This window comes from Saimiri boliviensis, chromosome 11, assembly GCF_048565385.1.
Source record: "Saimiri boliviensis isolate mSaiBol1 chromosome 11, mSaiBol1.pri, whole genome shotgun sequence".
NCBI classification, from domain to species: domain Eukaryota; kingdom Metazoa; phylum Chordata; class Mammalia; order Primates; family Cebidae; genus Saimiri; species Saimiri boliviensis.
In genome coordinates this window covers 54,915,332-54,938,367 of record NC_133459.1, presented here as the reverse complement: position 1 = coordinate 54,938,367, position 23,036 = coordinate 54,915,332, and the positions used below count along the sequence as shown (strand labels likewise).

At 45.2% G+C, this 23,036-nt stretch overlaps 1 protein-coding gene across 2 annotated transcripts in view; it reads left to right on the top strand.

The window, feature by feature from the left end:
- PLPP3 (phospholipid phosphatase 3) overlaps nt 1–23,036 on the top strand; it is an 87,610-nt gene that overhangs the window by 53,004 nt on the left and 11,570 nt on the right. The window contains exons 3-5 of one of the 2 annotated variants that reach the window (XM_003921512.4): nt 3,084–3,361; nt 3,755–3,812; nt 16,644–16,820. In XM_003921512.4, coding sequence (XP_003921561.1) covers nt 3,084–3,361; nt 3,755–3,812; nt 16,644–16,820 — 513 coding nt within the window. The remainder of the gene's footprint in view (nt 1–3,083; nt 3,362–3,754; nt 3,813–16,643; nt 16,821–23,036) is intronic. The other variant, XM_074380876.1, reaches the window with a different exon arrangement.

The following is a 23,036-nucleotide window of genomic DNA, read 5'->3' as shown; positions in this document are numbered from 1 at the left end:
TGGTTATTAAGAATTTGAGGTACCGCAAAATGTCCTTTTCATTCCCTTGTCTTCTCATGAGTGAAGGAAACATCTTACTTTGCAATTTACTTTCTTAAGAGGGTGGCCAGGCGCGGTGGCTCACGGCTGTAATCCCAGCACTTTGGGAGGCCGAGGTGGGCAGATCGCGAGGTCAAGAGATCGAGACCATCCTGGCCAACATAGTGAAATCCTGTCTTTACTAAAATATAAAAATTAGCTGGGCATGGTAGCGCACATCTGTAGTCCCAGCTACTCTGAAGGCCAAGGCAGGAGAATTGCTTGAACCTGGGAGGTGGAGGTTGCAGTGAGCCGAGATCGCGCCACTGCACTCCAGCCCGGCACCTGGCGACAGAGCAAGACTCTGTCTCAAAAAAAAAAAAAAAAAAAAGTATGGCACTAAAAATGGAAGTTTTAGAATTATGGGATATTTGAGCTGAACAGAATCCTTAAATTGTAATGAAACCCCTTCTCCCTAACGTGACTAGAGCAGAAAGGTGACTCATCTGAGATTAATCAGTAAATTCATGCAAGAGATGCTAATTTGCAGTGGAAACTCACATGTTCTCAGCATTAAACAGGAAATTGTGTTGACTGATCCTCAGGCCACGCCTGCTTAGAAACAGTTCCTTAATCTGTAGCAGTGGCTGGTTTAGGGAACGGGGGAGCAATCCGAGGTCAGAGATTTTGCCTGGGGCCTTGGTTCTGCTCCCTGCTTGTGGTGTCATCTCTGAGCAAGTAACTTGCCTCTGCTGTTGTTTATTACCTGTGCTTGGTTAGCAGGCTAGTAGTAGATGATGGACATAGCCCAGGAGAGTTGAGAAAAATGTCATTGCAGTTATGAAGTAATACATCAGAGTCTAGCGCCCTCATTTTGCAAATGGAGAAACCAATTTATCCCAAATTCACTAAACAAGTAGGGACTTGAACCTGAGCTACTTGACTCCTAGTTCAGTGCTCTTCCCCTGCATATAAAGTCTCATATAATTTATAAATAAGGAAGAATAAAAAGGAGTAAGAGAACATGATTGCGATAATAAACATCTGGAACTTGTTTGCCTGTGAGGTTACATAGGGTAAATGTATAAACAGGTTCAAAAGGGGAATTAGATCATGAATGGTAGGAAAGAATGCTGGGCAGGGAGTCAGTGCACCTGGGTTTAATCTTTAGATGTGAGCTAATTTGGACCTAAGTTTCTTCTAAATATAATAGTCTCTTTCATTAATGAATTGCCATGCTTCTCAGAGTTTAATCTCTGCAACGTGTTATCAAAGGGTTCTTGGTAACGTTTAGGGGATATTTCCAATTTTGCAATAAGGCAACTATGACGACTACCGTTCTGCTCCCTTTCATTCATTTGTTCCTTCAATTGATAGTCTTTGAGCATCTAGGCAGGGTCACATACTAGTTTTGCTCTCTCAGGAAATGGCTATGCCAAGATGCTGGCTAGAGTGGCCTTTGACTATGTTCATCTAATACGGAATTGTACTCAGTATTATCTGGGAAAACAAAATGTAGCTCTTACATATAAAGCATTTATAAACACAGAGTTCACTGTGTCAACATTGGCAGTGATAGGAGCTGTTCTTACTGCTGCACCTGTTTGTCCCTGAGCCCAGCTGGTGTTTCCTTCCTACATGGTCATCCTTCCCCAGACTTTGGAGTCCTCAAGGACGTTGATCAGACTTCATGTCTTCCTCCCCTACAAAAGAATAATGGGAGCCTTTGCAAAGGAGTGTCTGGATATGCCAGCCTATTGCTTCCCTTGTGGTTGTGCACATGCTCTCTGCCCTCTGAAAGGGCAAGTGTAGCTCATCATCCTGTCCTGGGAGGAAGTGTGAAGAGTCTTTTGTGGTGAGTGATAAGCTGGCCATCACTGTCTCTGGGCTGTGGTTACAACCAGGAAGTAGCTGTGGCTAGACTGTAGAGTTAAGACAAAGGCAGCAGCGTATGTGATTGTACACATCATAGCTGTTTACTTTACAACGCATCAGCTGTTACTCATTCTTGATATAAATGATGTCAAGATAGCTATCTTAAGCACCAGGATTTCATGACATAAAGAATATAAAAGCAATGTCTGGTATATAGTAGGTAACCAGTACTTGGTGGATTGTTTTTAGTAGTGATAAATCTCCTCTAAGCATCATATCATAGATACAGTATGAAAATCAAGAATGATTTGAGAAGGATCGTCAGGATCAGAGAAGACAGCACAGGCTGACTAGAGGAAATTCACAAACACTGAAGGGCATCGTACTGCAAGTTTCTTAGTTTATAGACTGGTGTTCCATTCACCACACTATGCTTTTACAAAGCAAAATAAAAGCACTACTTTCTACGATCCAGGTCATTTCCCATTAATGTTATCCTATTTGAACCAACAACTAACTACAAAGGTGAACACCCTTCTTTTATGGAGCGGGAGGCTGAAGCTTGGAGGGTGTAGATTATTGCTGAAGGACACCAGATTGGCGACAGAATCTGGATTCCCCAGGACCTAACTGTGGTGTATTCATCTCTTCATACAGAAACTCTCCCCATGGCCAATGTCAGCATGAGGCTGAGGCCCTTACTAGGGTCAGGTCATTGTCGGTGATCTTTTACCCCCAATCCCAGAATCCTGAGATTTGCTCAGACCCTGTGACATCATAGTTATGCTTAACCTTGTCCTTGATTCTTCATTTAGTATTTCTTTTATATGGTTAAGTTCTTATTTGTCTCTCCCTTAAAATATATATATATATATATATATATATATATATATATATATATACACACACACACACACACACACCCACACACATATAGACATATAAATGTATTTGGTTGTATATTTTTACAAAGGTATTATATGGTCACGTTGGGCTTAAAAAACCCAACTATGTTAGCACTTTGATCTTTCCTTCTGTTCATATTTGTGTCTGTATATTTCATAAATAGAAAATTAGGACACTCCTTTGCAAATACTGAATGTTCTCCTATATCATTAAATATCCTTTACAGCATCAGTGTTGATGATGAGTCTTGATACTACCTAATTCCCCTATTGGATTCCTTTTAGATCATCACAGGGGAATTCTACCGGATCTATTACCTGAAGAAGTCTCGGTCGACGATTCAGAACCCCTACGTGGCAGCACTCTATAAGCAAGTGGGCTGCTTTCTCTTTGGCTGTGCCATCAGCCAGTCTTTCACAGACATTGCCAAAGTGTCCATAGGGCGCCTGCGTCCTCACTTCCTGAGTGTCTGCAACCCTGATTTCAGCCAGATCAACTGCTCTGAAGGCTACATTCAGAACTACAGATGCAGAGGGGATGACAGCAAAGTCCAGGAAGCCAGGTGAGACACCACCTCCCCATGGCCAGAGCATGGGCCCCTTTGATACAGTGCAGTTCAGTGAGCACTTCCTAGCCGGGCTCTGGTTTAGATGGGTGAATAAAGCATAGTTCCTACTCTTGAGGAACTCACGGTCAGATGATTGAGATGGATATGTAAATCCATACTTCTGATAATAGCACTGGTAAGTCCATTCATTCATTCTTTTGTTTATTCATGAATTCATGGGTGCCTGCTGTGCTCCAGGCATGGGTCCAAAACACTACCAGGGATGCAAAAATGAACATGGAATAGTGCCTTTTCTAAAGGTTACAGTCTAGGGAGGGAAGACAGACAGACAAGTGTGTATCAGGAATGTGAATATGGCCCTCTCATGGCCCTCTCTTGCTCTTGCAGGAAGTCCTTCTTCTCTGGCCATGCCTCCTTCTCCATGTACACCATGCTGTATTTGGTGGTAAGTACCCACCCTTTGATTTGAACAGTGCTCAGCCCCAGCTTCAATCCCTTCTGATATGATAGCCCTCAAAAGAGTTAGGGGCATGACATCACTGTGAAATCCTTGAAAAAGAGGTTAGTTAGAAAAGCTGGGTGTGAATCTAAGCTCTGCCACCGCCTTAGCAGAAGTTATTTCACTTTCCAGTTTTTCCCCCCATTTTTCAAATAAAAATAGTATTTGCCATAGCTGCTTGATAAGCAGGAAGGATGCATTTTGAAATTTTAAAGTGATAAAGCCACTTGTGCTAGGTTGGTGCAAGAGTAGTTGAGGTTTTTGCCATTACAGAAACCCCTGGATTACATTACTTCAATGGCAAAAACCACAGTTAATCTTGCACCAACCTACATATAACATTTTAGGGTGCCAGCACCGTTTTTGGAAAATCTATTGTGGCAAAAGATTGGTAAGTAAGGCTTAGAGAATTAAAGGGAACTGCCAAAATTTACTTAAACACCAGGACTGTTGCTCAAGCCCAACGTTCACCATGTCAGTTCTTCATATTATACTGAAGGAAGGGCTTTAAGGATTATCATTACCTAAGTATTTAGAATAATTTTGAGTTTTGCAAAATACTTCTGCTCCGTGAGAATGCGTGACTTCATAACAGCACTGTGAAGCACACAATCCATGCCCCATTTCTCAAATCCACAGACCAAGGACCAGAGAGGAAAAGTTGCATGTTTAAGTTCCTTCAACCAGTGGTGGAACCATGATTTGATTCCCATGTTGCTCTTCTCATGGCCGTGTCTGCTCTGATTTCCTGCAGGCTGTCGGGCAATGCAGGTGAAGTGCCCTGTTTGCCTCCAGCTGCCGTACAGACAGAGGGCTGGTCTGTTTTTCTTTGTCAGTTACACGTGGGCTTCCCTGCCTTTCCTCTCCCCTTGAATGAGGTCCGTGTGTGCCAAGGCACTTCCTGCTTTCAGCCGCTTTGGTGGAGTTCAGAGTGAGAAGGTGCTGAGAGGTCAGACATAGCTCAGAGGAGCACAAACTGTTTGGAAAAAGAATATTTTTATTTCAACTTATTTAAAAAGCATAATTAGGAATTGGGAAAAACAACAGAGAGGTTGTTTTATTTTTGTTTTTTGTTTTTTTTTCCTGCAATCCTTTCCAAGTGTAGAGGCCTCTAAAGTAAGCCAACATTGGCTTCCCATTACCAAGGATACAGAGCTGAAAGATGGGCCCCAACCTATGACAATATTTAACATGAGTTTTACATGTTCATGAATAGCACTTCCCTTCATTCTTCATCTTTTTGTTTTTGTTTTGCTCTTAGAAAGGAAAATTCAGCAAAGATACTAGGTTCCTGCTCCATGTGTATATTTTACCCAGGGGCTGGAAACAATTTTAAAAATGTAATCTCAGTGTTTTTATAAAAGTGCTTAGAGAAACCGGGTATGTGTTCATTTTTTTCATGTCTCTTCATTTTATTCCAAGAGAAAAATACTGGATTGTTTTGAAGCCAGCATTGTGCACTGTGGCCTTGACAGCTGTATAACAGGTGAAGATTCTGACACACTTTGGGTGCCTGCTCTGTGCCTGGCACCATGTCTACTTACTCTATGACATTTGGTTCTTAGTGACCTGATGAGGTGTAGTTTTGATTATCCTCTCCAACTTGAATCTAAGACGTTTAGTAACAAAAGTTCCACTGTCAGGAAGAGACAGAAAAGTTATTTGCATTTTGGGAGGCCGAGGCAGGCAGATCATGAGGTCAAGAGATTGAGACCATCCTGGCCAACATGGCGAAACCCCATCTCTACTAAAAATACAAAAACATTAGCTGGATGTGGTGGCATGCACCTATAGTCCCAGCTACCTGGGAGGCTGAGGCAGGAGAATTGCTTGAACCCAGGAGGCGGAGGTTGCAGTGAGCCAAGATCGTGCCACTGCACTCCAGCCTGGCGCCTGGCAACAGAGCAAGACTCTGTCTCAAAAAAAAAAAAAAAAAAAAAAAAGAAAAAGAAAAAAAGAAAAGAAAAGAAAAGAAAAGAAAAGGTATTTGCAGGCCAGACTTTAGCATCGTTGTGTGTTCTTTTTGTTGTACTACGCTACAAAAACAAACAAAAACCAGACCTCTTCAGGATGAACTTAAGGAGTATTACCTCTTAACCCTAACTTAAATTTTGCCTGAAGGAGACCGTCTCTCTCCTTTGCTTTGATGGTTGAGATATCCCCTCCCTTCTGCCCCCAACTCCAATTACCTCCTTACCAGCTGGAGATCTCTATGGGGATGATGGGTGAGAAGTATATTTTGATTGAAGGTTTATTTGCATCACTCAGAGGGAGGAAAAAGTTGTAGTGCTTCCATGTTGCCGGAAGAGGGAAGGAGGAGGAAAGGGAGAGGGGAAAGGGAGAGGGGAAAGGAAGAGAGAGGGAGGGAGGAGAGCCTCCTTTGGCTGGGCACGGTGGCTCATGCCTGCAATCTCAGCACTTTTGGAGGCCAGGGTGAGAGGATCCCTGAGGCCAGGAGTTCGAGAGGAGCCTGGACAACATAGGGAGACCTTGTGTCTAAAAAAGAAGAGAAGGCGAGCCTCCTTAATCCATCAATCCATCCTCTCCTTAGCATATCATTATATCCCCCACCTCCCACCCCACTGTGCATATACACTCTTCAGAACTCTAGTACAAACACACATTCAACACTTACAACTCACACATGCAAGGTATATGTACACAGCTCTATTTTTAGCTCTAAGATTATCTTGCCCTAAAACAACCTGTGAAGATAAGGGCCAAAAAATGTGTACAGCACTCTTTGCCAGGGCATATGCTTATGTGATACTACAGAGAAATCTCAGCTCTTGTAACATTTGGTCTGCAAAGCTTTCTTCTTCTTCCTCCTCTGCTGCTTCTTCTCCTTCTCCTTCTCCTTCTTGTTCTTCTTCTTTGACAATGTCTCACTCTGTCACCCAGGATGGAGCACAGTGGATCTTGGCTCACTGCAACCTCTGCTTCCTGGACTCAGGTGATCCTTCCACCTCAGCCACCTGAGTAGCTGGGACCACAGGCACATGCCACCACACCCAGCTACTTTTTGTATTTTTTTGTAGAGATGAGGTTTTGCCATATTGGCCAGGCTGGTTTTGAACTCGTGGGGTCAAGTAATCCACCCACCTTGGCCTCCCAAAGTGCTGGGACTACAGGTGTGAGCCTCTGTGCTCGGCTGATTTACAAACTTTTCTTTTTTGAGACAGAGTCTTGCTCTGTTGTTCAGGCTTGAGTGCAGTGGTGCGATCTCGGTTCACTGCAACCTCCGCCTCCCAGGTTTAAGTGATTCTCCTCCCTCAGACTCCTGAGTAGCTGGGATTACAGTAACGTGCTACCATACCCAGCAAATTTTTGTATTTTTATTTTTATTTTTTATTTAAATATATATATATATATATATATATATATAGAGAGAGAGAGAGAGAGAGAGAGAGACAGAGACAGAGTCTCACTCTGTCACCAGGTGCCAGGCTGGAGTGCAGTGGCACAATCTTGGCTCACTGCAACCTCCACCTCCCGGGTTCAGGCAATTCTCCTGCCTCAGCCTACTGAGTAACTGGGACTGCAGGTGCACGCCACCCCAGCCCAGCTAATTTTTATAGTTTTAGTAGAGAAGGGTTTTCACCATGTTGGTCAGGATGGTCTTGATCTCTTGACCTCATGATCTGCCCACCTCGGCCTCCCAATATATTTTTAATAGAGATGATGTTTCACCATGTTAGCCAGGCTGGCCTCGAACTCCTGACCTCAGGTGATCCACCCACCTCAGCCTCCAAAAGTGCTGGGATTACAGGCATGAGCCACCATGCCCAGCCAAATTTTTGTATTTTTAATAGAGATGGGGCTTCACCATGTTGGTCAGGCTGGTCTCAAACTCCTGACCTCAGATGATCCACCTGCCTTGGCCTCCCAAAGTGTTGGGATTACAGGCATGAGCCACCGTGCTCGGGTGATTTGCAAAACTTTCTAAAGGAAGTTGAAAGGACACCATTTCGGGCCACAAGAGAAGGTGGGAGACGCTGCAGTCAGTCCAAGAAGCCCTTAGACCCTCCCCCAGGGCTTTTATATTGGGCTTCAGGAAGTGCTGGAGTTAGGGAAATAGACTGGCCTCCCGGGTGCACCCCATGCTGTTTTTTTATTCATGCAGCCTGGATTCATGGCTTCCCTGGGGTGTTGGGGAGAATCACATTTGAGCCAGCCTGGTTTAGCATTGACAGCTTTTGTTTTTGGAATCAAGCAGATGTGGAATCAAATTTGGCTGCATCATGACTAGCTATGAAACCATGAGCGAGTTACATAACTTTAGAGCCTTAGTGTACTCCTCTGTAAAGTGGAGGTGATCATGTCTGTTTTGCAGAGTTATTGCCACTTTCCCTCTCTGAACTCCACTTTCCCCATCTGTCAGATGAAAGAATGGGATGAGATGGCCTATTTATCTCTCAGTCACTATGGCTCTATTTGAAAGAAGTTTGAACCTAAAAAGGAAGATGGGAAGCTATTGAAACAAACTTATGCCACATTACCGTCAAGTTCAGGGAATGTCAGACCGGAAGCACCAGCGTCTCCACTCCAGGCCTTTCAGCAGCAGCCACTTCCAGAACCTCCATAGCTTTAAGAGCACTTCATGTGAGGTCAATGAGTAAATTTTGCCAAATGATGAGCTTGGAAAAACCATGCCTCAAACACCAAATTATCTCTGGGCACAGAAGCTTAAGGGTGAGGTTAAGGCTTGTTAGAGATTAATGCAAGTTCTAATTTTAAAAAAACACACAAACCCACAGCATATATAAGCATAAACTATGTTTTATACCTCTGAGCCCTGACCTGAACCCCAGAGAACCACATCTGGATTGACCCTGAACCTCCTTGCTCAGAGGTTGAGGATGACATGCTATCTGGGTAAAATGCCAACACGAGGGCAGACGCCAATTCATGCAGCACCCCTAGTGTCTCCTCTGTTGGGCTGGGCGCTCTGCTACCTTTTGGGGATATTGAGGTGAATAAGACCTGGGCCCCACCCTTAGGGAACTCACCTGTGCATCCAACATTCAGCTTTTGGTATATACTTAGTGAGGGACTATTATGCGCCAAGCACTATGCTAGGAGTGGGAATGGGGAGATGGTTACATCCTTGCATAATGTAGTCTAGAGAAGCAGTAGACAATGTCCTGCTTTGGTACATTGGCTGGTACATAATAGTCTGGTACATTGTCCAGCAGGGACAAGGGGATGTGTAGGTTATATTATGGACTCTCAGAATTGTGGCCCCTGTGCTAACCTGGAGCAGGGGGTGGCAGGAGAGGTAGTCACATGAAGAAAGAGGAGACTGGAAGAACGATGTGTATGAAGGTGAAAAGGAGGATGGTGATTTGGAGAATTGCAGGTATTCAGTTCAGTACAGCTGGGATGGCTGGTAGGAACCAGGGAACTGAGGGCACACTTGAGAGTGGAAAATACCTTTGGGATCATCAGTCGCAGCTCCTCATTTTGCGGGTTGGATTAGGCAGCACTTTGTGTTAAGGCCTTTCCTTAGCTGCTGTTCTCCCCTGTCTCCTGGAATTCTGCACCTTGTCCCCTCACCTTCTTTAGGTCCCGTTCCAGAAGGCTTTCCTGACTCCCCTGTTTAAAATGACAGACCCCTCCTCTGATACTATTCTCCCTATTCCCCTTTGCAGCCTTACTTCTCACCGTCTGACATACTATATATTTACATGCTTGTTTGTTTCTTCTAACTAAATTATAAATTCTGGCTGGGTACAATGGTTCATGCCTGTAATCCCAGCACTTTGGGAGGCTAAAGCAGGAAGATCGCATGAGCCCAGGAGTTCAGGATCAGCCTGGGCAACATAGTGAGAACCCATCTCTAAAAAAAATGATTGTAAATTCTTGGGGGAGAGATTTTTTTGGTCTCTTAGATTCTCTGCTATGTCCTGTTTCCCAAAACAATGCGTGACACCTGGTAACTGTATAATGAATATCTGAAGAATGAATGGATGAATGTCAGTTCTTCTGACACTCTTGGGCCATCCTCCTTTCCATTCCAATCAGAAATGTCCTTGTCTCCTCATCACGGACTTGATAGATTGCTAAGGGCCTGTGTAGTGTAGGGAACGTCTTGGCCGAACTCTTTCTCTATTAATTCCTACTGTGCTGTCCCACGAGAACTGTTTGTGTGTCAGAGCACAGCCAAGGAAATGGGGAAGTGGCTGTGCTCTGACACCGCTTTCTCTGGGCCGTGCTTGTTAGTCATTGAGGTTTTCTTCTGCATGTTTGGTGCCCTGGAACCCGGGATCTGGTATGCCCACGAGGTGTACCCACAGATCCTGGGAGTGGCCGTGGAAACTCCTGGCGGGAGCAAGATTGTTGTTTCCAAAGGGAATAAACCACGGCACCAGACGTTTTTCCTTTTTCTCCCTATAACATTCATTTACCTTACCACACATCCATCTGTTTCTGAGTACCTGTTCTGTGACAGACCCTGTGTGAGCGCCTGGGGACACCAAAAGAGCTCATAATTGTGTGTGGAAAGCCAGAGAAGTAAATAGTGGCGAAACAGCTGATTGCGTTCTCTGCTTAGGGGTGGACGAGGGGATGGAAGCGGCTCTCACCTCTGCTATGAGGTATACTGAGTCAGCTCCTAGACTCCCTTGAGCTTCAGATCAGGTGAGAGATTCTTCTACTCTAACTCTCAGAAAAGCTGTATATTTGTGTTTTGAATGTAGGGGTTGAGGAAGTATGTGCAAGTGAATTAGAGGAGCCTGAAGTTCCAAATGTCCCCTGGAGGTTGTCCTTTGGTGTAATGCCCTCAAACTGCTGATTGTCTCCAAAGACCGAGGTCCAGTATAAAAAGACGAAGACTTTCGGTGAGGCAGTGATTTCCTACAGAAGCCAGGTGGTTCTGTGATCAGAGCACAGACTCAGAAAGAGGAAAATATACTCAATGTACATCCTATCTTTCAGTTACCTTCAGCAAGTACCATGGCCTCTTTTAGCCTTGATTTCTGCATCTGTAGAATGAACCCAGTGGTATCCACCTAACATGATTATTGTGAAAATTGGAGGTAATGTAACTTAAAGCACCTGGCCTGGGCTCTGGAACAGTGCTCATCAAGATGGAAGTTTTCTTTCCTCCCTCTGACAGCGACAGGAGACAAGATTTGATTTTCTTCTAAAGGAGGAGAAAAGTCAATAGAAAATTATTTTGTCCTGAAAGTAAAGAACATTCCAGAAAGAAATTCTAGTTCTACGCTATGTTTGCAAGCCACCCACCAGGCACATGAACCAGAGCCCAGTGAGAGCCATAGAGGAGATTGGAGAAGGGAGTTCCTCACTGGGTGTCAGTGGTCCGGACTGGCTTCCAGGAAGAGGGTAGGCAGGGACCTAAGGAAGGACAAAAGCCTCCCTTTCACTCTTAGCAGAGCTGTCCCAAGAGCAATGGAAATGAAGTGAGAGGACAGTACAGACCCGTTCCACCAGTATGCAAATCATGTAATGAAACACACATGACTCAGCAAGAACGAGAGTGTGACTCAGCCACTCATCTGACTCTGCTGGTTCAGACCAGAGGAGCGACCCCAAATTCAGTCCGTCCTTTCTAAGGAGGCTTTGTTGGGATTCCACAAGATCCTGGTTCTGAAGCTAGGACAAGGAAGGAGAAGAGAAGTCCACTGACAGAGTGAGTTCTACATGCCGGGGCTTACATACATAATTTAGGGATAGGGAAAACAGACATACACCTTTCTTTTTATAATATCCACAATCAGCAGTTTGGTTTTTTTTTTTTTTTTTTTATCAACTGAAAGCAAAATCTTAGTACAAGAAAAGGTCTTTAAGATTATGTGCTGTTTTAGTGAATGGACTTTTTAATATCTGTGTCTTTCACGGAGTCTTGAATAGATGCTTCTAACATTTAAAAAACTAAACAAATCTTCTTACGCTATATATGAGAAGAAAGAAATTCACAGAAGCAGAGTGACTTATCCAGGGCCATACAGCTTGTATGTAGGAGAGAGAAGATTCCAATCTAGTTGCTCTGGCTGCAAATCATTTTCTGCAGTGTCATATTGGTGCTTGGAAAGCAGTTTCAGAGGGCTGATTCTCTAGCCCAGAAGCCTTCACGCAGATGGAGGGGTGAACACAGAATGTCAGCAATAGACTAGAGGAGGTCAAGTTGATTTAGGCTTTCAGGTTTTGTCCAGCTCTGCTTACCCTTTCAGGGCACCTAGGACCTTACTAAATCCCCATAGGCATTCTGATCTGGGAAGGTATGTTTCGGTCCAGAATAGGGGGATGGCATCATCTATCAGCAGGGTTTGACTTCCTTTCTTCAATAAATTTTACCTGTCTCCTGTGGAGTGGGAATGAATGGAGTCTCCAGAGTTAACTTGTCCCCGGCTCCAGAATGTACTCACTGATCCTAGTGAGGCCCAAACCTCTGGCCTGGGGTGGCTCGTGTGAACTGGGCTCTACCCTGGCAAAATCCAACCCATTTAGCAGCAGTGAAATTGGAGTGGGATGGAGAAGGTCATTGGATCCTTTCATCAATCTCAAAGCCTGTTGCCACCAGCTTACTTCTCATATCAGATGTAGCCACTGGATGAAAGGTCATTGTGCAATCTCATTTTCAACTCCTCTTTGTTGTTTTGGTGAAATTGAAATTGCCATATTTCAGGTTGCTTTTCAGAAATCGAGGTTACCCTTTTGCCCTGGTGAATGATATTTATTCAATGTCATTCAGGTTACCCTTTTGCCCTGGTGAGTGACATTGAGTAAATATCATTCACCAGGGCAAAAGGGTAACCCGTATTTCTGAAAAGTGTCCTGAGTGCCCATCCTGTGCCAGACAGGTTCCTTTCCATGTTGTCTCCTTTGATCCTGGCAACCCAGAGAAGGATATACTATTCTACCTATTTTACAGATGAGGAGACTGAGGCTTATAGATGTCAACTGACCACATGCTTAGTAAGTGACAGAGCCAGGGTTGGAATCAGAGCTATTGTACCCCAAAATACACTTTACTATTGCACTGATTTCCCCAAAAACCCCAGCAGCAGACACCAGGATCAGTCCTGACCTCAAGGCATTCCTTCATAACTGTGTTAGTTACTGATGGTTATCAGGGAACAAGCTCCCATCTGCTTACTGTGATTCCATGTCTGACTGCTTCCCAAAGGCGTTCTTGTCCCTTGGCCCCCTACTCCTTTCTCATTCATAAGCACTCCCTTCCTTTCTGGAGCTATTGTGATGACTGGTCTTTTCCTCTCTTCTTGTATTAAGCTCCGACCTTAAGTATCTGAATCAGTGGAAGGCGAGATGTGGGCCTTGTCCGGTTGGGAAACACGCCCTTCCTCTGCCCCACCCTTGGTTTCCAAGGCCTGTGACCTCAGCCTGCATGCAGGGTCGGGGGAATGGTTGGAGGACTTGTGACAAGCATTTTCTGAGGACCTCCAGATTTTTCAGCAAGGGAAGTTAGAAAATCTTGCCGCTCCAAATTAAGAAATATGCTTAAACAATAAAATCACCTATTTATTGAGTAGCATTTCATGCCATCCTCTACGTTATCAACCAAACTGGACCATAGCCTCTAAAAAGAGTGGTTGCTACACTTAGTTTATATGTGAGAAAATGGAGGCTCAGGGAGGTTTTCCTGATTAAAATCTGCGCTCTGGCCAGGCACGGTGGCTCCCACTTGTAATCCCAGCACAGGCCGAGGCAGGTGGATCATGAGGTCAGGAGTTCAAGACCAGCCTGGCCAAATGGTGAAACCCTGTCTCTACTAAAACAACAAAAATTAGCTAGGTGTGGTGGCAGGTGCCTATAATCCCGGCTACTCAGGAGGCTGAGGCAGAAGAATCACTTGAACTCAGGTGGCAGAGGTTACAGTGAGCTGAGATCGTACTATTGCACTCCAGCCTGGGCAACAGAGTAAGACTGTCTCAAAAAATAAAATAATAAAATAAAATCTGTGTCCTATTATGCACCCCACCCTTGTCCACTGCCAAGAATAGCTGAAGGAAGGTCAAACATTCTGAGCACACTGCAAGTGGATGATTCCTTGTTCCTTGAATTTGCCATTGTCCTGAAGACTTGTGTTGAGTTAGAGCTAGATCAACACCTTCTTCATCCCCATTTCTAAAAGGAAGCGTCTTTTCATTCACGATTATCGAGTCCACTGATAGGTCATTAAGGGAGAAGTCTTTGGCCTATAGCTCTGACTCACTAACTTCGGTATTGCCTGTAGTGACCCAGTCTTGCCTAGAGCTCTTCAAAAGCACCAAGAGTGTGGCACTCAGTGCTCTGCATGAAATAATTTAATTTTCACCATCGCTTACAGTAAGATTTTCCAATTGTGATTCAAATTGGTAGGTGTTTTCTGAAAATAGCGATTAAAGATCAAATAAGTATTCTTTCCTGCAGGACTTCTCAGAGGCTTTAGTAATCTTATAAGCATGATAAGGGACAAAAATAAGGATTTAGTATAGAACATTCATCTGCCTTTCTTGAGGAAGCCCTTAATATTCAGTGAAATATGGTTTGGGAAAGACCGGCCTGCTGAGTCAAGTCTGGGTTGCTTAGTTTGACCGAAAGCCCTCTGTGTACTAGGCCCTCCTTGTCCCTGTAGCCCTATTTCTCATCACTGCGCACCCCACTTCCCCAGCGCCCTCTTCTCCAGCTTTACTAAACTATTTCAAGTTTTGGGGAACTTCTATGGCAGGCCTCTGAGCCACCCCTCTGCCTGGAATATATATCCTCACTCCTGTCCTCTTAAATGTCAGCAAATACTCATTTACCTTTAGGATTTAGGTCAAGTCCCCTTCGAATTATTAATTGATCCTGGCCCCTAACTTCTTTCATAGCTCCTATTAAGCACATCAGTAATTTGTTTTCTTGTATTCCTCGATGTCTGCTCTATACATCAGGATTTTTAACTTCTCATTTTTCTTTGTCTTCAGTGCTTTTCATAGTGCCTAGCTTCTTTCTTTTTTTAAAAAAAAAAATTTAATTTAACTCTCTAGATCTTTTTAGGATATCTCTGGCAATCCAATAATATTTACATATCAACTTCTGAATTTAAAAGTTGAGTATTCTTCTAAGAAAAGTTCTCGCTTTCTGTCTCTTCAAATTGTCCTTTCCCTCCTTTATTCCATAAAGGCTCTGTGCGATTTTCTTTTACATTTTTAACTGATCATCATTTATAAATGAGAAAACCATTTTTTTTTTATCACTTGCTTAGCAGGCAACAATCTCAGTGCAATCTTTTATCAGTATTCTTATTTTTTCCTCTTACGTTTTTCCAACAATACAGTTATATAATTTCAAAATGATTACAAGGTTGTCTGCTGTCTTCCACGCCTGCTTACTTGAAATAGTTTTCCACATAGTTGAGGATGTGATTCTGGGATCTTCCACTGTTGTGTCTCCTCAGGACTGGCCACTGGCTTGCTCTTTCCTCGCCAACAAGGGAAGCTGTCCATTTGTCCCAGGACGGACAAACTCATGTCTTCAGCACTGCCGCAGGTCTATCTTTAGGCCATCAGCATCCTCCCCTGCCCTTTCTCCCCTTCTCCTGCTTTGATTTGTAGTCGGAAGTTCCTCTTGTCCATTTGCCTCTTCCCCCTCATTTCCCAAGTTCCCACAGGAACCTGGAAATAGGTTGTGCCCAGAGGTTAGAACGGAAACTGCAGCAAGATAACTGACGGGACAATACCCAGTTGACGTCATTTCAACTACTTTGCTTCAGCTAGAGGTGGTTTTTTTTTCTTTAATCTTCCATTTTTCTTCAGGTTACTCTTCTGCTCCACCCTGTCTAGTGTCTGTCAACCTCTATTTGAAAGTTCCCTGGCATTGTCTTGTTGGTTTATGTGTTTCCTTATAGTCTAATGCAATATCCATAGTTCTAAGTGGTGACTTAGAAACATGTCCTTTGATAGTGTTGCTTTCTTCTGAAGCAGAAGCATCTCACTGGGGATGTAATAACTTCCCCTTATCACTGCATATTTCATTTCCATGCTGAGACCAGGTAGTGTAGGGATTACATAGCCATAATCCCCAGGGAAAAACACAAATGTGTTAAGTAAGCTGTCATCAATTGTAAAAAAAAAAAAAAGAAAAAAGAAAAAAAAGAAAGAAAGAAACCTTTGCTAGCTCTGGTTACTGTTCTTTAATGATTAGTTTCAGTCAAGAAGAAGATAAAGTTCCTACTATGTAGCAGTGTGCTAAGCCATTTCTGTATATTATTTTACCGAGCTTTCCCTAGTTTATCTCCCTAGGTAAACTCCATTTTTCCTGTTTTTTAGTGTGAGAACTAAGGCTTAACATTTATTTATTTATTTATTTATTTATTTATGCAGAGTCTCACTCTGTTGCCCAGACTGAAGTGCAGTGGCATAGTCTGGCCTCACTGCAACCTCTGCCTCCTGGGTTCAAGTGATTCTCCTGCCTCCACCTCCTGATTAGCTGAGATTACAGGCATGCACCACCACACCCAGATAATTTTTGTATTTTTAGTAGAGATGGGGTTTCACTACGTTGGCCAGGCTGGTCTCAAACTCCTGACCTCAGGTGATCTGCCCTCCTCAGCCTCCCAAAGTGCTGGGATTACAGGCATGAGCCACCGTGCCTAGCCAGGCTCAGGATTTAAACAACTGGCTTGAGGTCATGTCCAAATTGTTCTATCTACAACATGTCACCCAAGATCCAGATGGTTCCAGTTCATAGAAATGTAGTGTGTGTCCCCTGAGGTTATAACGCATGTGAATGGGGAGCCGCTTCATTTCTTTTCCTTTTGTCTCCTTTCTCCAGCTATACCTGCAGGCCCGCTTCACTTGGCGAGGAGCCCGCCTGCTCCGGCCCCTCCTGCAGTTCACTTTGATCATGATGGCCTTCTACACAGGACTGTCCCGCGTATCAGACCACAAGCACCATCCCAGTGATGTGCTGGCAGGATTTGCACAAGGAGCCCTGGTGGCTTGCTGCATAGTAAGTAGCGTCTTGTCCTTAGTGTGCAAGTGGAACCCTGGACTGTTGCTTGTTAAATGTTTCCAGCTCAGTGACTAAAGCTAGAGAGCCCTCTTTCCTGTTCTCTGCTTGGTGTCTGAAGAGAAACCCAGCTTTAGGACTCCTTCAGTAAAATGAGAATGATTCCTGCTTCTTCCCAGCCTGTGAATCTTGATCCAATAGAGTCTGTAAACCTTCTCTATAAATACAGAGGGTTTGGGCTCATAGAATGTTGCAGCTGGAAGACAGCTGAGGTATTGTCCAGCTTGCTCATGTTATAGCTGAGGACATTTAGAGAAGAAACTTACCCAAGGTCATGTGTCAGAAGGTCATGTTTAGTGTCATGCTAAGTCTGTTGACCCAGTAGCAAGATCCAAGTCTCCTGACTTGAGCACTCACATGCTTCTCGGGTGGACACTCAGAACGCAGTGGGACTTCTCAGCTTCTTGCAAAATGCCTCCCCTTCCCTCTGTGACATTTTGGGTGACTCAGACAGACCGTAAAGTCGGTGTTGATTGGAGAAGAGGAGGTTTTCTGAAGGCTAAGCCCTCCCCCAGCCTCAGAGCTTTGTGCATCAAGTCACAGACTTCCTAGGGACAACGTGGGATGGACCACATACTGATTTGCCCCAAATGAGTGGATTACCTTTTCACATACTTCATCTCTGGCTCCAAGGGAAGGTAGGATAAGTCATTCCACTTCTCTGAGCCTCCATCTGTAGGTGCTGCTTTTCCTGCCTGCTAAGTGTTTTGAGGGGCTTATTCAGCAAACGTGACTGAGCACCTACTTTGATATTGAGCCTTCCTGGGCCCTACTGAGGGGACCTCACCCCAGTCCAGCAGGAATCCCAGAATACAATAATGGCTGGACCTGTAAGCACCACACTTGTAAGGTGTATTATTGTATTATCCTTGCTCACTCACAGTAAGGATTATGAACAATAGAGAGATCTAAACCAGCTTCTTATTCTTTCCTGGTTTCCGAGGCTGGCTGCAGGCTCCTGTCTCCCTGTGCAACCTCTCCCCCACGGCTCTGTAACAGCACTTAATACTCTAGATTGAAATTGTCCATGGGTGTCTTCCTTTACACTGGTAAGTTCTTGAGGGCAGAGGACCATATGTAATATAATATTATGTTACTCTTCCTGTCTTACCAAGGTCGCTCAAAGATCCCAGCTCAGACTAAGTAAACGTGTGCTTAACAAGCAAAAACCCAGAATCAGTGAGTTGATCTAACCTTTCTTGAGAACACTGTAGAGAGTATTATCTTGAAGGTATAGGGATGAATAAGGCTCAGCCCTCCCAAGGAAATCCCATTCTAGCTCCTTTCACAGCCAGGCCCAAGCACACACAGGAGTTCAGTGCTATGGGGGCTGTTATAGTGACATGTGCAGAGGGCTTCCACAGGCAGGGAAGCACCTGGCTCCATGTGCAAGGGTTAAGAAGAGGGAGAAGCAGTTGGAGCGTTCAGAGCGAGCACTACGAAGAACACAGCGTGTGAACTGCCTGCCAGCCTTTGACATAGGAATCCCAGCCTACTGGACAGGCTGTTTCAATGTCTTTCTTCCTTGCTTTCTTTTTCTTCTTTCTTTTTAAAAGTAAAGGCCAGGGTGTGGTGGCTAGTGTCTGATCTCAGCACTTTGGGAGGCCGAGGAGGGTGGATCACAAGGTCAGGAGTTTGAGATAAGCCTAGCCTGGCCAATATGGTGAAACCCCGTCTCTACTGAAAACTACAAAACTTAGCTGGGCATGGTTGTGCAGGCCTGTAGCCCCAGCTACTTGGGAAGCTGAGGCAGGAGAACCGCTTGAGCCAGGGAAGCAGAGGTTGCAGTGAGCCAAGATCGCACCACTGCACTCTAGCCTGGCAACAAAGTAAGACTCCGTCTCAAACAAAAAACAAAAAACAAAAAATGCCAGAAGGGAGAGAAACTGGGGGAGCAAACCGTTAATGAGAGGAGCTGTCACTGACCCACTTGTTCTCTGGTGCCTGGGCCTTTAATGTGCGGTGACAGTGGGGGATGGGTGTTTGCACTGAAGGTAACCCTTTGCTGACCGTGCCCGTCTGGGCTTTGCTCTCAGCAGTAGGGCAGCCTGCGGGAGTCTGCTGTGTGGTTCCTTCTTGGCGCCACTGCCCTAATTAGAGTCCCCTGCACCCCCAGTTGAAAAAATTAAAAGGTGAGGATATCCTTACTAGCCCTCCTCTCTTTTATATCCTAAAACACAGGCCATGAGCAATTAGAGTGTTCTGGAGGACTGTGGCTTATTTTCAAGAAGTAAAATGAGGGTTCTGGCATGTGTCCTGTTTGGCTCTCACTGATTGTAGCACAGGATAGAAATCTGATCCTAGTGTTTACAAAGCACCTACTCTGTGCTAATACTGTTCTGATACTTTACCGATTGTCTTCTTTGGGCCACATGAAGCCATGGTACTACAGCCATTTTACAGAGGTAACTAAAGTCATCCAGGGTCAAAGAGCTCACAGACAGCTGCCCCATGATTCTCATGGACCCACAGCTTTCCCTCTGCACTCTGCAAGGAGACGGGAGTTCCTGAAGCTGAAGGCCCTGCAGTTAACCTGAACCAGAAGCTGCACAGTTAGCTGCTTAAAGATTGTCATTTGATTGCGTCGCAGGGTCCTTCCTAACCCTTTGGGTGGATACAGTTATTGCTTTGAGTTTGAAAGCCTGTTTGACAATGTAAAGATGGTTAGGAAAGGGGTGATAAATATCTTTCCCTGCCTTTTGCCCACTCACCTGTGAACATGCAAGAACAGGAACTCAATCTTAGTTATCATTTTTCTCCAAATGCCTAACACCCAGCCTCGTGTTCAGTGGGACCCGATGGTCCAGACTGGCTTGGAATCGCAGCACTGAGAGATTCATTTCACCAAAGCTATCTAAGAGGCTGGGGCAGGGAAGTGCCTGGAAGCTGTGGCCATTCAGCATAAACGTTTGGGAATGCTCAGCTGGGAGAAAAGAAGGTAGTGTCTTTTCTAGTTGTAAGCTCCCAGGATTCTGCTGTCCTGGGTCTGATTGTGAGGGAGACTGAAGCAGAGCTTGGGACCCTGGATTGAGCAGAGATGGGTAGATCTGTGAGGAGGTGTAGGGAACCAGAGACCGTGTGATGAAGGCACCAGGTGCTCGGGAGAGGGTACTGTGAGGGGGATGATGGGCAGCTGCCTCATAGGTTTTGCAGCTTTATCAGGGTTGTGCAATGTAGCTGTTACGTGCTCGGCAGGAGTCTGTATACTCTGCTCTGCTTGTGCCACATTACAGAACTTTTTCCCATGAACCAGGGCTGCTGTCCCAGTGAATCCCAGGAAGGACCAAGTTCTTTTCTAATTCATGACTACGGCTGTAATGAATGGTTTTTGAAAGAGAGACATCACCTGAGGTTAGGAGGATGGAGAAAGGAGCAGCACGCGTGGCGCAAAAGACATTGCATGATCTGCAAAGAAAACACAGAATCCGCTCTTCCACTCTGCCAGATAACCTCCTGAGCCAAGCCTCTGTGGACTCCCTGTTAACTGACTGTAATCGTGGCTAACGTTTACTGAGAGCCCAGGCACTCAGAAGGTAGCAGAGCTGGAGTTGACCCCAGACAGCCTGACACGGAGCTGGCACTCCAAGACCCAGGCTTCGGCAGGCCTCCTCTCTTCTCTCCACCCCCATCACCTCCTGGCATGTCAAACATTTCATTATTTTCCAGCACCTGAGTTTCTATTTTAGATAGCTGTCCCCTTTGATGGAACACAGTTCCAGTTTCACCTCTGGAAACCTTCTGTGTTAGTTGCCTCTGGCTGCTGTAACAAATTACCGCAAATTTAGTGGCTTAATGTATTTATTTTCTTACAGTTCTGGAAGTTGGAAGTTGGAAATGGGTCTCACTGAACTAAAAACAAGGTGTTGGCAGGGCTGCGTTCCATCTAGAGGATCGAAGGGGAGATTTGTTTCCTTGCTTTTTCTAGCTTTCCGGAGCTGCCTGAGTTCTTTGGCTCATGGCCCCGTTTTCCACTGTCAAAACCAGCAGCATGGAATCTTCACTTCTCTCTCTCTCTCTCTTTCTCTCTCTTTCACATTCACACACAGACACATAGACACACACACACACACACACACACACACACACACACACACACACACACTTTCTCTGGCCTCTGTATCCATTTTCACATCTTCTTCTTGACTTTGATCCTCTTGCCGCCTCCTTTTAAGGATGCTGAGAGCACCTTGATAACCCTGGATGATCTCTCCATCTCAAGATCTTAATCTCATTTTGTCATGTAGCATCATTAACTGCTTCTGGGACTTAGGATGTGGGCATCTTTGGGGGACATTGTTCAGCTTCCCACAACTTCCCCGGTCCATGAAGACACTATTGTCTCACTTCCTTCCAGTCCCCCATGGCCCTTTGTACTTTCTTCCTGCCCTGGCTTCAGGCCTGATCTATTCACTGCCTGCACATATGTCTGTCTCTTCAGCTAGATTGTGGGTGCCATAGTAGCAGAATCCATGGCTTAATCTGATTATTTATCCTCACTGCCCGGTACAGTGGCTGCCACAATAGGTGCTTGATCAACGTTGGGTAAATGGTGAATGATGAATTAGCTTGTGGCTTCAGGCCAGATACCTCCCTTCTGGGCCTAGTCTCCTCACCTGTGAGTTGCATCTAGACGTCTTGTAGCTCCATGATCTCTTTGCACAGACATTCTATGGCACAGCTGACTTTGTAGTAACTGACAGAGGTACATAGAGCATTACCCTAGAATGTTGGTTTCATTACTGCAGAGCCTTGGGCAACAGGCATGACAGCCAAGCACTCTTACCTAGGTCTATTGAGGTTAGATCCTGTCACAGCAGGCAGACTTGTCTAGACAAAAATCACACACCAAATGGAAGTAAGTCTGGTTTCCTCCTCCATTGCTTACTAACTGAATGCTTTCCAGAAAGGGAAGACAATGGAAACCAGCACAGCCAGAAAACCTACACAGTGTCATGGACTCAGCACAAAGACACAAGCACTTAGGGTCACATAGGCCTGCCTGCCCACCTTCGGAGATCTGGATAGAGTTACACAGGACAAAGGAGACAGCCACAGCCCAGATAGACCACGAGGTGCATGGGCAGACCCAGTCGCACCCAGATACGCAGACATCCATTCTGTCTGTCTCGCCAGAATTCAGAACCACAGACACACAAACAGACGAATAAAAAAACACGGGCTCATATTAACTTTCCCAGCCCCCTCCCGCCTACACACTTGCTAAGTCACCCCTACCAGAGATGTGAACTCTGCAGTTGAACTCACCCAGGTACTAGGATGAAGGAACAGACACTGGTTCATTTCCTGTCTGGTGACAACTTGCATATCTGGTCACCTCCTCCCTGACCCTCTAACAGATGGCAAATTAGAGGCCCCTGGGAGGGGTCAGGGGAGGGCCCGGCTGCCATTGCTGTGGGTTCTGCAGAGGAAGCAGCTGCTCATGAATTTCATAAATACACAGCAGAGCCTTTCCTGGTTTTCCTCTTCCCGGGGGTGTGGCTCCACTCACTCTATGCTGCTATCTTCCTCCAGATGTAGGGAAGGGCGAGGGCATTCTTTGTCTCTGCCCCAGTGAAGTGACCTTGGGAAAAGACACCAGCAAGAATGCCAGTGTGAAGAAGAGTTCACCAATGACTGCCCATGCAAAAGGAAACTGCAGGCCAGGGAGAGGGCAGGACACACCCAAGGACACCCGGTAGCAGAGTAGGAACCAAGTCCCCAGTTTATAGATTCCATCTAAAGGGCTAAACAGTCAATTCTAAGCATGCTTGGCCATGAATTTGCAAGATTTCTTCCTTCTCTAACAGGAGAGAGTCCCATCTATTCCCTTCTGATTTATGCCGGTGCAGCCTGGGCACAGGGGAATGGATGAAATGAGCTTCCAGACCTCTTCTGGCCCTGCAAAAGCCTAGCTCTTTGCCCAGCAGGCCCTGAGGGTAATGTGACCTTGCCACTGCTGGCCCCTGCTCTTACACAGGCAGAAACGTGGATGTGGGAGAGAAGGAAGCAAATAAATAAACTTCGGCCGCCAATAGATAATGACAGTATCTTTGTAGTATTCTACCACTGTCCAAAGTACAGTTGACCTTGAACAACATGGGTGCTAGAGGGTCCGACCTCCAGCACAATAAAAAGTCCAAGTGTAACTTTGGACTC